Genomic DNA, 17,991 nt, shown 5'->3' on the forward strand with positions numbered 1-17,991 from the left:
CATACCCGACCCATTATGCAGTGGAGTGCGCACGATAACATACCCGGCCCGGGACTCGGTGAATGACATATTAAGGCGTGCACGAGCAGAGTAGTGAGAAACCATATGCACATAAATCAAGACTCGATAGGTAAGTACACAAATCGACACTTGAGGATCGTAAACACGTTTCAAGTCAATCCGGTTTAGTATGAGAAAGTTATGAACACTTTTACCACAGAACCTTTGCGAACGTTTCCAAAGCAATCCAAGATTGAATACAAAAGTTAGAAACATTAATACTTACAGAACCCTTTTTGGGACATGAACTCTTTATGCTTTAGTCGTTATTCAACCATACAATAAGCTCAACTATACCGAGCGTACTCATGTCAAGAAGTGAATAAGAATCATAGATAAACTCGAAAACATATCAAATAGAGCTTCGGAAATCATAAATACGTATCAAAACCATATGAAGTAGCTTATGGAAATCAAGAATATTATCCATCCTAGTGGCTCTAAGAATAGGAGTTTCTTTGAAATCATACATATACGTCGTATGTTTGTTTCATAAGGATCATGCCAAAAGAAAGAAAGGGTAAGCCTTACATACCTTGCCCGCTTCCTAAGCTAATCCGAACTTAAGTCTTTGACTTCGCAAGATCTACAACAATATTAGTATATACCAAGCATTAGCCATAGACACTTAAGAGTCCAATTCTAAACCAACACTTTATTTACAGAAATTTCAGCATTTCCCCTGTACATTCAACAACCCCGAGAATTCAACTCGGCCAATCATCAACAACAAATCCGAGAATTCAACTCGACCAAATTATCAACAACAATACCAACAATCATTCTAACAATATCAACAATCAATTCAAAATGCGTTCTAACGTTAGTAACTTCTTTCTACAAACTTCGACGGCATTTCACTTAAGTTCAATTCATAATTGCTCACATATTCAAGTATTAATCTGAAACCATTCAAACAATATTCAAGAACACTTCAACAATCCGCACGACATTTCAAACGGCTCAACCAACACACTACCCGAAACCTTCCAAATTCAACAAGAACAATAACAACACATTTCCTTCTTTCAAATTCATGAACTACACCAACAATTTACATGCTAGCAACATTATTTTTCATAAATACAAGAAGTGATATTAAAGTCACATTAGCTTCTAAAACAACTCTCCAACACTTACAACTTCAACTAGAATTATTAGACCTTCATTTTCGTCATAGATTCCATTACAACAACAACCAAAATACTAAGTAAAATTGATTCATTCTCTTCTATACCACACAATAACCACACGGCCATGACACTACATATACACGGCCACAACATACATCCATATTTTCATGAATTTCACCCATTTCTACATACTACAACATACACAACCATCCATAACATATAAAAGGAAGATTAAACCTTACCTTTTCCCCTTAACTTCTCACTTGGGTAGGGTTATGAACTTGCAACAAAGAGTGGTTTAATTGCTCCAACAACTATCCCACGTTAAAGAGGACCTTCCAATTGGTTGATTTGCCAGAAGAAAATAATTTTTGATCAATTTTTCAAGGGGTCTATTTTGGCTATAGCTTGGCCGAATGACCTTCTCTTTTTCTTTCTCCAAGCTTCTTCAAACTTCTCAAGTGTTGAAGATGATACATGTGATGAATTAATCATCTTTTATCTTATTTATTAAGCTTCCATGTGGGCCTAATCCCACACCCTCTTGGACGGCCTCTTGGCCCTTTTTTTGTTTCAAGACTTTTTTTTTTGTTGTTGTTGTGTAATTCATGAAAAAATTATTTTTCTAATTCCGACTTTGCCCTTAGCCTTCCTCAATATTTCCACATCAATAATTTTCACAAACAACTTGTGTGTTAAACAAGATCAAAATATATCCTTGCCCTTAACTTCTTGCAATTGTATTGACATATCCGAATGTACAAAATACGGGGTATAACATCCTCCCCCCCCCCCCTTTAGAACATTCGTCCTCGAATGTTCAACTGGCCTCACGGGGGGTTATAATACGTCGGGAAGGTCTCTCTTATAGTTTGTCCTTTCCTTCATGCCCATTCCTTATCTTTCACTCTATTTTCTTGATAATCGAACCCCTCGTTCTTCACATGAATCCTCATTCCATATCATGGGTTTTCTAGTCGACTGCGTCATCTCATTATCTTGGTCCTTCCTTTGATAAGTAATCGGTTTCCTATCGCGACTTATTAAAGTATCCTCCGTACTCCCACATGCTCGTCCTATTTTCACCGTTAACCTTCCTCAGGTCTATTACTCTTTTTGTCCCATACTATTACATTCTAATTCTTTTACAGACCTGTTCTTCGAATCTCTACTCAAACAATCTCATGCTTTGCGCGTCGTCTCTCTTAGAGGCTTTACTCACCCATATTCCTTTCCTTTGACATTACCAACACTTCGGATCCCTTACCCTTCACGTGCTCACTTTCTTTCTGCTCCCGAATATCATTGTATTAGGACTTTCCAGCTTTAACCAGTGATGGAACCAGTATGAGTCTACCTTATAATATTTGCACTATATCTTCCGTTTTGTTTCTTAAATTCCGTTCAATTAATGTCTTCCGTACATCGCAACACTGGTTGTTGCGATTCACCTATCGATCGATACAGTCATAAATGGGATGTCATATGCATACATATATGCCCATCATCCTCTCGCTTATAAATATTTCCAAACGCGATTCAAACTTACTCTGATTCCAGAGCTGCGTTACGCTTTCTTCCTTCTCACCGATCTAGTCCGCCTTAGCCTACGCGACCTCTTTAAGGTTTCTAACCACTCCGCATATTCTAATTTCCTTTGGGTTACCCTTATTTCACATCTGTCTCTTATATCTACATTTATAGAACCTTTAGTGCACTTCCCAGGGGTTCACCCATCCTAAAATTTCTCTTGTCCTAGCACGCTTAACCTCGAAACTCTGATGAATTTTGGTGCGTTAATGCTGGTATAATTGCATCCACTTCCCCGCACGACCTTTATCACGTAATCTAGGGTAAGTTAGGGTCTTAACAACTTCCGAAAGGTTCTCGTAACGCGTCTCACTCCGCTCTAGAGAGGGTCTTTTACTTTTCTGACCATACAATTACCGTGTTAGCCTTTTAAATCCTCAATATTAACTTTTCATCTGTATATACGGCTACCTCGAACGGTTCTATCGATTCGGGTTTTATCCCAATTCTACTAGCACCTGGGGGGGGAAATATATGATAAAGTAGAGCCTGGACCTATCAATGCATATATATCTCAGGAGAAGACCAATAATATACCTGTGTCCACGTTTGGGGACGCCTCCAGATCCTGCCGGCTGGTCAAGGCATATATGCGGTTCGAAGGACCGCTAGAACTGGAAACTCCGTCACGACCTCTACCGCGGTCTGCTGGTGTCGGCATACCCTGCTCCGTAGGGCGCATAGCTACCGAAGGGGAAGATGAACCAGCAACTGACCCAGGAGGCTGGGCTGAACCACCTGGACTACCCCTAAATGGACACTCCCTCATAACATGGCCTTGACGGCGGAGACGAAAGTTGTTAAGGAAAGCAAGGTATATGTTGTGTGTCGAGCAAGAATTACAAGTATCGAATTAATGATGGCTTAATGACATTTTGGAGAAAAGTTATAATGTCCCTTATATTGGTAATGAAGTGTTAAGTAAGTTTCAAGAAGGACCCATAAGCCAAATATGGGCATAAGCCATCCAAAAGGACGATTTAAGGAAACGTTTTCGGATGATCTGACTTGGAGGGGACAACAACCCATTATAAGTTTTTAATTTGGGAAAACTTCCTTGATTAAAGTTGTAGAACTTTGAAATTATCTTTCCAACGGTATATTATGGGTCTTGAACAGAGCTGTGTACAAGAAGTTATGCGTATTTTACCGAACGCTATGCAGAACCGACACCCGTCGCTTCTCGGGGCGCGTGAGGGCGCGTGAGAGAGCGCGCGATGGTCCCGCTTCGCGGACCGATCGCGCAACTCTGAGTTTTTAGCTGGCGAATGTTGTGCGATGCACCGGCATCGCGGACCCATCGCGAAACAGGTCGATTTCGGGTCAAAAGTCGGGTTTACGCGTTTTTTTTTTGTTATTTTTGGGATTTGGGGTTTATTTCGCCAACATCCCATTCACGAAAACTCACCCTAAATTCAGAGAGAACAAGTCCCAAACCTCAAGATCTTCCGAGGTAAGTTTTTATCATGATTCTAGGTTGAATTTAAGTCCCTAATCCCTTTCTAACTTGAGTAAACTCTTCTAATTCATAGAGTTAGGATTGGAACATTTTTGTTGGATGTGAAAACCCTAGAACCCGAATTCAAGAGAATTCGACTTCAGAAAGGTAATGTTTCTACTCTCTAATCATTTATAATTGTGAATTGATGGGTTCTTGGGAGAATAGTAAATGAGTTTGATAAAGAGGATTATATGAACTATGCTAGAGTTTTGGATTGTTGACTTAGGATTGTTGTATTCTTGTGGGTGATGAAGAATGATGTTAATTAAACCTAATTGAGATTGTAGAATCAGCTATAATTAATAGAGTGGGGATTGGGTGAAGAAAACACCATTAGTGAAGGTTGTGGAGCTTCATGCCCACCAAGTGTTTGATAAAATGCTTAGATGAACAAAGCATGGATATTGTTGCTAATATAGAGTCCCTATGACCTGTATTGCTATAGATTAAAGTTGAAGGGATTGAAGGACATTGTGATACGCTCAAAAAGCAGGAAGTTAAGGTATGTAGGCGCTATCCACATATGGGAATCTCTACGTTCTTCCCCAAGCTCTGTTTCTTGATATTCATGAAGTTCAAATCCTAGGGCATTAAACCCAACATATTGGTAGCCCGTATTTATGTATTTATGTACAAAAATTTTGTATCTATATTCGTTGTTGTATTCCTAATCTTCTATTTCGGTTATTAGAAACCCTAGCTTAATCCATGAATCATGAATTTTTCCTCATGTGTTCTCATTATGTTCATATGAAACTTTATGATTTTATTTTGCAAGTCACAAGCATGTTTTCAAGTCAATTACATGTATATGATTATGAACTATTGTTATTACTCATGAATCAAGAATATGTTTACAAGCTATTTCATGAAACCGTGTTTAAAAGTTATTTCGTGAAACCATGATTACAAGACAAGTACAAGATTATTTCACGAAAATCATGGGCTTCTTAGCCAACTATATTATGTTCATGTTTTTGGGAGTTGCACGAATTACCGAGAAGACTCAGATAGCCTGAAACTATGTAGCCACCATAGGACAAGGATCGCTCCGCCCAGTTAGGACGATACCTTAATTTTACACTTAATGGATCCGTCAGGCACGTTATCACCTTATACCCTGGCAAGGTATAGAGGCTCTACTGGTCCAGCGAGGCACCAGACTCCACGTATCCACGTGGTGATATCACATGTCGGTTTATGCAATGCTCTCCCTACTTATCATGTTTTTACTTATGTTATATATATATATATATATATATATATATATATATATATATATATATATATATATATATACATACGTACTCATGCTCATGTTCATGTCCAGGTTTTCAGATTCAGTTCTTATCATGTTATTCCATGTTCCATGTTGTTTCTTTCGGTTTCTTTACATACCAGTACATTCAATGTGCTGACGTCCCCTTTTTATTGCCCGGGGGCCTGCATTTCACGATGCAGGTACGGATTTAGAGGACGACGCTTCTGCTCATTAGGATTTACACGTACCAGCTTATTGGTGAGCCCCATCTCATTCGGAGTTTAGACATTGTCCTGCTTTATGTAGTTTTGCATCTAAAGGTATGCTGGGGGCCTTGTCCCAGTAAGTATGTTTCCTAGTCAGACTCACGGTAGAGGTTTCATAGACTAGACAAGTCAGTTATGTCATGTCAGACATTCAGAGTCGTGTAGCCATTTTGGCTCATTCATGTTATTTCCGCACTCATAAAGTTAAATTATTTCTAAATATAGAAAGGTGATATTTTTTGGGGACAGACTAAAAAAAGGATAATTTTTTTGGGACAGACTAAAAAAAGAATAATTTTTTTGGGACAAAAAAGTATCACTTTTTTTTTTTAGGATATTTTGAGTCAGTCTTTTTAAATTGGGTCATTTTGATTCGGGACCCTCTCAAAACATTAATTTAGATATCATCATGAAGTTGACAAATTGAGATTGACAAGACCAAAGCCCGTGTTAGAGCCTGTTTGGATGGGCTTAAAAAAAGCAGCTTATAAGCCAAAAAAAATAAGTTAGGGTAGGCCAACTTCTTTTTTTTGGCTTATAAGTTGTTTTCAGCTTATAAGCTGTTTTAGATAAGCTAAGTCAAATGGACCCAATTATTTTTTTGAGCTTATTTTAAGCACAAGATAGCTTTAAGCTGGCCAGCCAAATACTCAAAAAGGCTGAAAAAAGCTTATAGGCAACTTATAAGCCAATCCAAACGGGCTCTTATTGTGGAAAATTTTCCACGGACAGAAAGACTACACCACAAGAAGGTCGGCAGCTGTTGGCATCGATGTGGGCAATAAAAGACATGGCATGAGTAGTTTCCATGAAAGTGCAAGTCAAGTTACAAGTCAAGCTTTATGAAAAAGCTGGACACATTGTTCTTCCACTGCCTTGTAAACCTGTTAACCGGTTTTAATCGGACCGGATCGATAATCGGTTAATAAATCGGCCTGTTTTCGGTTAAAAAATCAAAATCGGCCACCGATTTCGATTTAATCAGTTCCGATTTACCGGTTAAAAATCTAAAATCGGAATCGGTCCGGTTCAAACACGTCCAAAACCTCTTTTTATTTTTTATTTTTTGTATAGTGTATATATATATTATAGTATTTATTAGTATATTGTAGGTATATTTATATATGTTATATAAGTTTATAAGTAAAGTTTATATATTTACTGACTAACAGGCTAACAGCAAGTCAGCAATACAGCATATACGTGTATGTGTGTATATATATATTAAGTTATATGCTTAAGTTATACTACATATACCTAAAATATAGTAAGAGTATACTTATATATATCAATATACTTAGGTTATACTATAACTTATATATATATATATATATATATATATATATATATATATATATATATATATATATATATATATGTTTAAGTATACTATATATACTTATAACTTATATATTATAACTTAAGTTATTTATAACTTAATTTTTTTCTAAGTTTATAAATTTATATATATATATATATATATATATATATATATATATATATATATATATATATATATATATATATATATATTAAGTTATATGCTTAAGTTATACTATATATATACCTAAAATATAGTAAGAATATACTTATATATATATCAATATACTTAGGTTATATAACTTACATATATATATATATATATATATATATATATATGTTCAACTTATTCGACCGGTTTAACCGGTTCCGGTTCCAAAAAAATAGAAACCGGAACCGATTAACCGGTTCAACCGGTTTCGATTTTATCGGTCCGGTTACCGGTTTGAACCGGTTAACCCGAACTGGTGGACGGGTTTACTGCCTTGTAGACGCCTATCGCATTTCAAGCTTTTACAAATTCTCTTGACTTGTTAAAATGGATAAGTAAAAGAGAAATTTTATTTTCTATATCTATACTATAATCGGATTAAAAAACAAAGTGTGATTCCCAAAATCAAATAAAATATTTAAGGAAAAAAAATTCAAAAGTAGATATTTAAAAGATTAACTTGAGTATAATTAACTATCATATTCGGAAAAGTTACTTCTAGTACATATGGAGTACAGTGTTTAATATTTTTAGGAAAAGTAATTCAGTAACTACTCCTTTTCAAAAGCAAATGCGACTCAAAGGAATGGAAGCACCAAGTTGACAACTTGAGAGATTGACAAAACCAGATAGGTGTGTTTTGTGGTCCTGTTAATGTGCAAGACAAATTAAGGCGAAAGAAAAGTCTTGCAAAGTTAACAATATTAGAAGACTGTGTTAGATGTCATCCACCCACTCTTCTAATATAGTTAAAAAAAATTAAGGTGGGCTCACTCTTCTTCAATAGTAGAAATTAAAAAAAAAATTAAGGTGGGGTCCACGTGAAGAAGTAGGAGATAATTGCAAAAAAAAAAACATTTAAATAATGATAATAAGTTCAAAAAATGGTAAGGTACGCTTAGAAAAAATTTAAAGAAAAGAAATTCACGAAAAAAGAAATAACCATTTAAATTGAACATAAAAATCACTAAAGAAGTCATAAAATCAAAAGATTTACCTTTTGGTATAAGTTTAGGCACATACGTCTCACACAAATAATGAGGAATAACATCAAGAAGACGAAATATAAACGGTCAAGAAACATATATGCATATTTTCTTAAAATGATGAAGTTGGTCGATACTTAAAAATTTAAGACTACAATAGATGCTAACACATAAAAGCGTTTTTCAGTGTTTTTGAGTTGAAAGAGATGATGACATGAAACTCGGTAGGAGAAGGTGTATTTCAAATCTTTCAATTTGAGAATCAAACCAGGAAAGTTATATATGGGAGAAGCGGACTAAGTAAAATAATTTATTGATATTTTCAATTAATTGAATTATAATACTTTCTATAATAAAAATTCCATAATTATATTATTAAAAGGTACTCTCTCTGTCCTAATTTATGTGACATAATTTGACTAGACACGAAATTTAAAAAGAAAAGAAAAATCTTGAAAACTTATGATCTAAAATAAGTTATAGATATTTGTGTAAATGTAAATTAAGTTAAATGGATTTAAATTAAATTAAATGATTTTTAAATATAAAAATATATCTTTTTTTAAAGATAGATAAAAAAAATATATAATACTCCCTCTGTTTTAATTTATTTGAACCTATTTTCTTTTTAGTAGGTGTCAAAATAAATGAACTCTTTCCTAATTTGGAAATAAATTCACTTTATGAATGATTTACAATCACACAAATTTTCAAGACTTATTTTGAACCATAAGTTTTAAATTTTTTTTTTTTTTTAAATATCATATCTAATCAAATGAGTTCATATAAATTGAAAATGAAGGGAGTACTATCTTTTGTGTTGGGCGCTTTTATCATCTAGTAATTGAGACATGGCCCCATGGGCAAGTGCACTTTCTATGAAATGATTCAATAATTGAGTTTTGCTCAAGTCAAGCTTTGTGAACAAACCAGTCAACTTTGAACTGCCCATATTTCATTCCAACAACTTACTTTGTTTCAAAAATATACATTCATTGTTTACGCACATAAAATTGTGTTACAATTCCAGTAATCTAGACTCCTTCCACATATCTAATCGTTATAGTGAATTCAACAAATGGCAGAAGCTTTCCTTCAAGTTCTGCTAGACAATTTGAGTTCTATTATCCAAGGGGAACTTGGATTTTTTTTTGGTTTTAAGGAGGAGTTTGAAAAGCTTTCAAGCACGTTTACTACAATTCAAGCGGTCCTAGAAGATGCCCAGGAGAAGCAATTGAAGGACAAGGCAATAAAGAACTGGTTACAAAAACTCAATGTTGGTGCATATGAAGTTGATGACATCTTGGACGAATGTAAAACTAAGGCAGCAAGATTCAAGAAGACTGTATTGGGGCATCATCATCCACAGATTATCACTTTCCGTTACAAGGTGGTAAAAAAAATGAAAGAAATGATGGAGAAACTAGATGCAATTGCGGAGGAACGAAGGATGTTTCATTTGCGCGAAATAATTGCTGAGAGACGAATTGCTACACGTGAAACAGGTACTCTTTAGCAATTTTTAGATTAAATAGTACTCTCTTGTCCCAATTTATGTGATGATATTTGATTGAGTATGAAAAAAAAAAAAAAAATCTTTTAAAATTTGTAATCTTACCCATGTCATAAATAATTCTATGACTATAAATCATGTAAAATATGAAGTTTAAAGTTAAATTATTTTTAAAATTTAAAAATATATCCTTTTTTTGGACACACTAAACAAGAAAAATGTTACATAAATTGGAACAAAAGGAGTATTACAATAGCTTAGTTTATATCAGCCCCGTCTCAATAAGATTGAGGGCCTAAAGCTAAACTTACGAATTGCCCTTCTTTTGGGGTGGTCTTTAAATTTTGCCCCTCATATTTGAAATCTTTAAATTTTGCCCTTCGCTAAATTCCATGGGTTTCAGGTTCGAACCCCCACACAGTCAAAATTTTAAAAAAAATTCGCAAGGCAGAGTTTAAATTTCGCTATGCCCCCATCAGCATACACTTGTGAAGGAATTAACAAAGTTATGTCGGACCAGGCATATTTATGCCTTATGGGTAGACTTGGCATAAGTATGCCGGTTTCGGCATAACTTTGATAATTCCTTCACAAGTTTATGCCGGATCCGGCATAAAAGTTTTCCCATTAAAAGTATGCCCCCATCGGCATAAACTTGTTCAGGAATTACCAAACTTATGCCGATGGGGGCATACTTATGCCTTATGGGCAAACTTTGCCTTGAAACATATATATGTATTTTTTTTAAACTTTTCAAGGTAAACCTTTATTAATGCCTTAAATAAAAGTGTGCCCATAAAACATAACTAAAAGTATGCTCCATAAGGCGTAAGTTTTCCTTAAGGCATAACTAAAAGTTTGCCTTACAAGGCAAAGTTTAAATTTTGTATGCCCCCTCCGGCAGACTTTTAGTTATGTTTAACTAAAAGTCTGCCGGAGGGGGGGGCAGACTTTGCCTTTAGGGGCAGACTTTTAGTTATGCCGGATCCGGCATAACTTTAACTTTTTCCTAAAGATTGTATGCTGGATCCGGCATACAATCCCCTAGTCCTGCCTTGCGAAATTATTTTTTTATTTTATGCCTGAGCGGGGGTTCGAACCCAGAACTTCATGTATTCGCTCATCTTTCCAAGCAAAGGGAAAAATTTAAAGACCACAAATATGAAGGGCAAAATTTAAAGACCACAAATTTGAAGGGCAAAATTTAAAGACCACCCCAAACGAAGGGCAATCCGTGCAAAAAAATGAACTTACAAGAGATGCCCTAATAGCTTGTTTAGCCAAACTTCTAAAATTGGCTTATTTTAAAAGATGATTTTTTCAAAAGGGCTTTTAAAAAAAGTAATTTTGGCTAAAAGTAATTTTTGTTTGGTAAATTAATTTAAAAAGTATTCTTGAGCGGCAATTAGTGTTTGATCAAGCTTTTAAAAAGTGATTCTAACTGTATTTTTTCTTCAAAAGTACTTTTCAAAAAAATATTTTTGGTCAAAAGCTATTTTTTTAACTTCTGAAAAACTGCTTGTGCTACTCCTCAAAAGCACTTATAGCATGTTTGGCCAAGCTTATTTCCCCCCCAAAAAGTACTTATTTTTTCAATAAGTGCTTATTTGAAAAAAAGTGAAGTGTTTGACCAAGCTTCTGGGAGAAAATAAGTGCTTTTGGGGAGTAGTAGAATTAGTTTTTTTTTTTTGATTAAGCACCGGGTGTCCGGGTCTCTTTGAGCCCCGACTAATCCCGGGGGTGCACAGGCCCTCGGCAAGGAGTTTCCCGCAAGTGCACCACGGTTAATTCAGGGTTTTACCCCAGTCCGATGGCCCTCAGAAATTGTTTGCACCCAGTGGGTTTCGAACTTGAGACCTTGAAGGGGAGCACCCCAAGGCTCAAGCCAATTACCACCAGGCCAACCCCTGAGGGTTAGTAGTAGAATTAGTTTTTCAGAAGCTAAAAAAGAGTTTTTGCCCAAAAGCACTTTTTTGAGAAGTACTTTTGAGAAAAATTTAAATAGAAGCAATTTTTAAAAGCTTGGTCAAACACTAATTGCTGGTCAAAAGTGTTTTTTTAATTAATTAGCCAAACACAGACTGCTTTTCGTCAAAAGTTTTTTTTGAAAAGTACTTTTTAAAATAAGCTGATTTTAGAAGCTTGGCCAAACAGACTATTAATTTCTACCAAAAGCTTGGCCAAATACCTCACTTTTTTAAAATAAGCATTTATTGAAAAATAAGTACTTTTAGGGGAAATATAAGCTTGCCCAAACAGGATATAATTTTGTTTTTTTAAGGAGAAGGATCGTCTTTTGTTTTTTTTTTTAATTTTAAAGTCAACTTTTCTAGTTTTTTTTTAGATGCGAAGTCATTAATTACTGTTTTATAGTCGTCAAGAACAATGTAAAGTTGTTAACAATTTTTTCAAATCAATTTATTTGAAAAAAATTCAACTGACTATATAGCTAATCAATCACGCTACTAAAAAAATTTCTTCTCTTTTTTTCTTTTATAAACATTGTGCACTCAGTCTGTCTTAGTTTATGTGACACAATTTGGATTTCAAGAGTCCAACTTATTTATTTTTATCGTGAATTCAGACATACAATCTTTGCATTTTTTTGAAAAATAATTTACATATGTAGAAACTACTTAAAAGTACCATAAGTAACAATAATTTTTGAGCAATTCGCAGGAATGCCCTTATTTTGGGGTGGTCTTTAATTTTTGTCCTTCGCCGAATACCATGAGGTTTAGGGTTCGAACCTCCGCTCACTAAAAAAAAAATTGCAAGGTAGAGTTTTATAGCAAACTTAGGCCTATTCGGACCAAGTTAGGCCTGCCGGCAGAATTCTGCCTGTTTCAGGCAGAGTTTCAAACTCTACCTTCAGGCAGAGTTTTGAGCAAAACTCTGTTTGAAGGCAGAATTTTACCTTCAGGCAGAATTCTGCCTTAAATTTCTGCCTTAAGGCAGAGTTTCACAGGCAAAACCTTGCCTTGCGAATCAGAGTTCTACCTGGCCAAATGTTTTTAAATTTTTGACTTAGAGGAGGTTCGAACCCGAAACTTAGAAGTTTTAGGTGAAGGACAAAAATTAAAGACCAATAATTTGAGGGGCAAAAATTAAAGACTAGTGCATTTGAAGGGCACTCCGAACAAAAAAAAATGATAACTTTTTAAACAAAATAGCATAAAACTTAATAAAGAATAGGGGCCCAAAGCCATTGCCTTAGTGGCTTTGGCCTTGGGCCAGCCCTGGTTTACATTCATTTCTTGTAGTAACCAAACCATGTGCCTTCGGGGGTGAGGAAAAGCTCGGTGGCGTTTGTGAAATTTTCAAACTTTGCAAATATGCATAATACATAAATAAGTCTTCAAACTTAGCCTCAGCTGGCACGTATGCCTTCCAGCTTTAGGTATGCACGAGTAGACACCTCAACTTGTATAAAGTTGAACACGTAAACACAAAGGCAAGACTGATGGACAGTTCAATAAAATGAGCTTGTTTATGCACAACTTTGTAAAAGAATTTTCAAATTCAAGTTTTTAAAGTTATGATTTGAAAGTATATTTCAAGTAAAGTTTCAAACCTTCAATTTCTCATAACAAATCATAAATAGTCTAATTTTCACATTTATTTTGATAGAGAAACAAATAAAGCACCACATAATTTTAAAACTACATACCCTTTCCCAGCTTTTCAACCTCAACTTCAAAATATCGTTCAAAAACGTTCATCTATGTGCAACTGAACAAAATCATGAAAACCTGAGGTGTTTCAGGACCATAGGAGCGACTATTTAAGGAATACATAACTTCTCTGCCATAATATAAAAAGTAATTTCATTCTCCAATTATGGTTTGAAAATGATGGCACAAGAAAAGGAAAACAATTGTTTAGCTTACATCAGTTAATAACTGATTCTGATAATGATTGCGTTGAAGATGGAGAAATTTCAAAAACGTGCCTTTTGCCCTCTTGCATCATTTTATGTCTATAGGTATTTTGATTATCTTTTCTAAAACTTGTTCGTCGTTTCTCTCCTCAAGCTTATCATTGTCTCTTTATTTTGCTAAAATTGTTGTCTATTTTCTATTGACTTAAATGTAACAACATTCTTGTGTGGACACTGTGGTGAAACAGGTTTTCTTTTAACAGAACCAGAAGTCTACGGAAGGTATAAAGAGGAGGATGAGCTAGTGAAAATTCCAATTAATGATGCACAAGAACTTTCAGTGCTCCCTATAATCGGTATGGGGGGACTTGGAAAGACGACACTTGCCCAAATGGTCTTCAATGATCAGAGAGTGATCGAGCATTTCAACTTGAAAATATGGGTTTGTGTCTCAGAAGACTTTGATGAAAAGAGGTTGATAAAGGCAATTATAGAATCTATTGAAGGAAGGCCAATTGGTGACCTGAAGTTGGCTCCCTTTCAAAAGAAGCTTCAGGAGTTGTTGAAGGGAAAACGATACTTTCTTGTTTTGGATGATGTTTGGAATGAAAATCAAGAGAAGTGGGCTAATTTAAAAGCAGTCTTGAAGGTTGGAGCAAGTGGTGCTTCTGTTCTAATCACTACTCGTCTTGAAAAGGTTGGATCGATTATGGGAACTTTGCAACCATTTCAGTTGACAAATCTATCTCAAGAAGATTGTTGGATGTTGTTCATGCAACGTGCATTTGGGCATCACGAAGAAATAAATCCTAAACTTGTGGCTATTGGAAAGAAGATTGTGAAAAAATGTGGTGGTGTGCCTTTAGCAGCGAAGACACTTGGAGGTCTTTTACGGTTCAAGAGAGAAGAAAGTGAATGGAAACATGTGAAAGATAGTGAGATTTGGAATTTACCCGAAGAAGAAAATTCTATTTTGCCTGTCCTGAGACTGAGTTACCATCACCTTCCAATTGATTTGAGACAATGCTGTGTATTGTGCAGTATTCCCAAAGGATACCAAAATGAAAAAGGAAGAGCTAATCTCTCTCTGGATGGCACACGACTTTCTTTTATCGAGAGAAAACTTGGAGCTAAAGGATGTGGGTAATGAAGTATGGAATGAATTATACTTGAGGTCTTTTTTCCAAGAGATTGAAGTTAAATCTGATAAAACTTATTTCAGGATGCATGATCTCATCCATGATTTGGCTACATCTCTGTTTTCAGCAAGCATGTCAAGCAGCAATATCCGCGAAATAAATGTAAGACATTATAACGATATGATGTCCAATAGATGTTATAACGATATGATGTCTGTTGGTTTCGCTGAAGCGGTGTCTCCTTACTCTCCTCCACTGCTCTTGAAAAAGTTTCTCTCGTTAAGGGTGCTTAATCTAAGTAACTCAAGATATAAGCGGTTATCATCTTCCATTGGAGATCTAGTACATTTAAGGTACTTGAACCTGTCTGACACTGACATTCCTAATCTTCCAAAAAGGTTATGCAAGCTACAAAATCTGCAGACTCTTGCTCTCAATAATTGCAACCAACTTTCTTGTTTGCCAAAACAAACAAGTAAAATTAGTAGTCTTCGGAATCTTTTACTTGACAACTGTCCATTGACTTCTATTCCACCAAGGATAGGATCTTTGACATACCTTAAGACTCTAGGTCGCTTTGTTGTGGGAAGCAAGAAAGGTTATCAACTTGGTGAACTCCGAAACATAAACCTTTGTGGTTCAATTTCAATCACACACCTTGAGAGAGTGAAGAATGATATGGATGCAAAAGAAGCCAATTTATCTGCAAAAGGAAATCTGCACTCTTTAAGCATGAGTTGGGATGGACCACATAGATATGAATCAGATTTAGTTAAAGTGCTTGAAGCCCTCAAACCACACCCCAATCTGAAATCTTTAAAAATCATTCGCTTCGGAGGATACCGTCTCCCAGACTTTGGGGAGCTGCCTTGTCTAGAAAGTCTTAAGTTAGAATACGGGTCTGCGGAGGTGGAGTATGTTGAAGAGGATGATGTTCATTCTGGATTTCCCACAAGAAGAAGGTTTCCGTCCTTGAGGAAACTTCATATAAGTGGTTTTAGTAATCTGAAAGGATTGATGAAAAAGGACGAAGAAGAGCAATTGCCCATGCTTGAAAATATGATGATTTCGGATTGCCCTATGTTTGTTTTTCCAGCCCTTTCTTCTGTCAAGATATTGGTTGTTCGTGGGCACACATATGCAACAGGTTTGAGATCCATATCTAATCTTAGCACTCTTACTTCCCTTGAAATTGTGGGTATCAAAGGGATTTCACTCCCAGCAGCGATGTTCAAAAGCCTTGCAAATCTCAAATACTTGCGTATCTTTCGCATCAATGATCTCAAAGAGCTGCCTACCAGCTTGGCTAGTCTAAATGCTTTGAAGCGGCTGGAAATTCGTTTATGTTACGCACTAGAGAGTCTCCTCAAGGAAGGGCTGGAAGGTTTAACTTCACTCACAGAGTTATCTCTTTTGGACTGCCAGATGCTAAAATCTTTACCCAAGGGACTGAAGCACCTAACAGCCCTCACAAGTTTAATAGTTAAAGGTTGTCCGGAACTGGAAAAGCGCTGTGAGGAGGAGATAGGTGAAGACTGGCACAAAATTGCTCACATTCCTGATGTGGTTATTGGATGAGTCTTATTTGTAATTGTTTCTAGGTTTCTTTGTTTGTGAATCTCCCACACTGGATGCAATTTTATGATTTTCTTTTAGAAACAAATGAACGATTTCTAAAGATCCATTTGTATTATACTTGTTAATGTAAAATTCATTCACTCAACTTGCTGCTGTTTTATTGGATATGCACTAGTTCTAATTATTGGCTGACAGTTGAATATTGTGGCAAATGGAAGAAAGACCAAAAAGTATAATTCGTGTTTTCTTTTCCCAGCCATTTTCTTCCTTTTGGCTCTTTTTTTTGTGAAGGATATATTTTTCTGAAGATGGCCTAATTTAATTGATTTTATCTACACGCAAGTATTAAGATCTATATTTATTATCCATTGGATGTAATTTTCTAATTTTCTTTCGGAAACGAATCAACTACCGTATTAAGATCTATTTTTATTATCCATTCACTCTACTTAAATATGCACTAGTTCTGAGTATTGGCTAACAGTTGTGGATTACCCTTTGGGAATGAAAATTGTGGCAAATGAAAAAAGAAAAGACCCGTAAAAAAATGAAGAGATTGATTTTATCTAAATGCAAGCTACAACCATCAATGAAGAGATTGATGAAAATCAAGAATAGACGAATATAGCAATGGAAGATATTGATAATTCTACTTAAATTATTTTGATTAAATAAACTAAGCAAATAAGTTACGCGAATTTGCGTTTAAATACTTTGTTTATTTTGTTGTACTAATTGGTGAGCACTGAGCAATACCTTTCCATATATAATAAAGAGGATAGAAATATGGTAAAGCAAATCGATCAACTGTGATAGTATTTTATAAGGTCAATTTATTTGTAAATGCAAGTTAATGAACTACAATTAGGTGCCAATAAATATATCCGGGTGTCAAAATAGCCCCCTCTATACAATAATACATCTTTCCTATACCGTTATTATATGAATATTACTTGTGTACACTAATAGTATATGTGTAATGTAATATATTGTACCGGTTACTTGTATCATTTTTGAATTATTAATTTAGCTAATTATAAGCAGCTATTTATATTTTCTTTTGGTTGGTCAAATAGTAGAAAAATATCCAATTTACCGGTGTAAAGAATTTACACTCAATATTATATAAATATTGGTGAAAATATGGTCCTCTGAGAAGAATATAGAGGAAATGGCATTTTTACGTTAGTTATCCAACATGTCCATATGCATTACAATTTACAAGAGCATAATGGCTCGAACAGTATGAATTAAAAGAACAAAATTCATACTTAAGAAATGCTTGTGAAGTTCTAATGGTATGGTTTTCTTTTTGAGATAATGGTCAAAAATACATGAACTATCACTTTTACACGAATTTCACACTCCAACTATTAGTTGTTCTTTTTTCCTACCTGGACTATTACCACGTCTTCAGTTTGATGGCAATTTCTTTGTTGACGAATTCTCATGAGAAATATATGTATATATGAATTTTTTTTACTATATTTCCATCAAATAATGTGTAATTTACTTTTCGAGATTAATGAGTGCGTAGTAAGTTTTTCTTAATA

The 17,991-nt window shown here is 35.1% G+C and overlaps 1 protein-coding gene across 1 annotated transcript; it reads left to right on the forward strand.

The window, feature by feature from the left end:
• Positions 1 to 9,187: 9,187 nt before the first annotated feature.
• LOC132635398 (putative disease resistance protein RGA3) lies at positions 9,188 to 16,583 on the forward strand. Its single transcript, XM_060351770.1, is given in 3 exon segments — positions 9,188 to 9,833; positions 13,970 to 14,747; positions 14,749 to 16,583. Coding segments are annotated over 3 exon segments (2,895 nt in total). The 5' UTR covers positions 9,188 to 9,406; the 3' UTR covers positions 16,439 to 16,583.
• The last annotated feature ends 1,408 nt before the right edge of the window (positions 16,584 to 17,991 follow it).

The sequence above is a fragment of the Lycium barbarum genome, chromosome 4 (assembly GCF_019175385.1).
Source record: "Lycium barbarum isolate Lr01 chromosome 4, ASM1917538v2, whole genome shotgun sequence".
NCBI classification, from domain to species: domain Eukaryota; kingdom Viridiplantae; phylum Streptophyta; class Magnoliopsida; order Solanales; family Solanaceae; genus Lycium; species Lycium barbarum.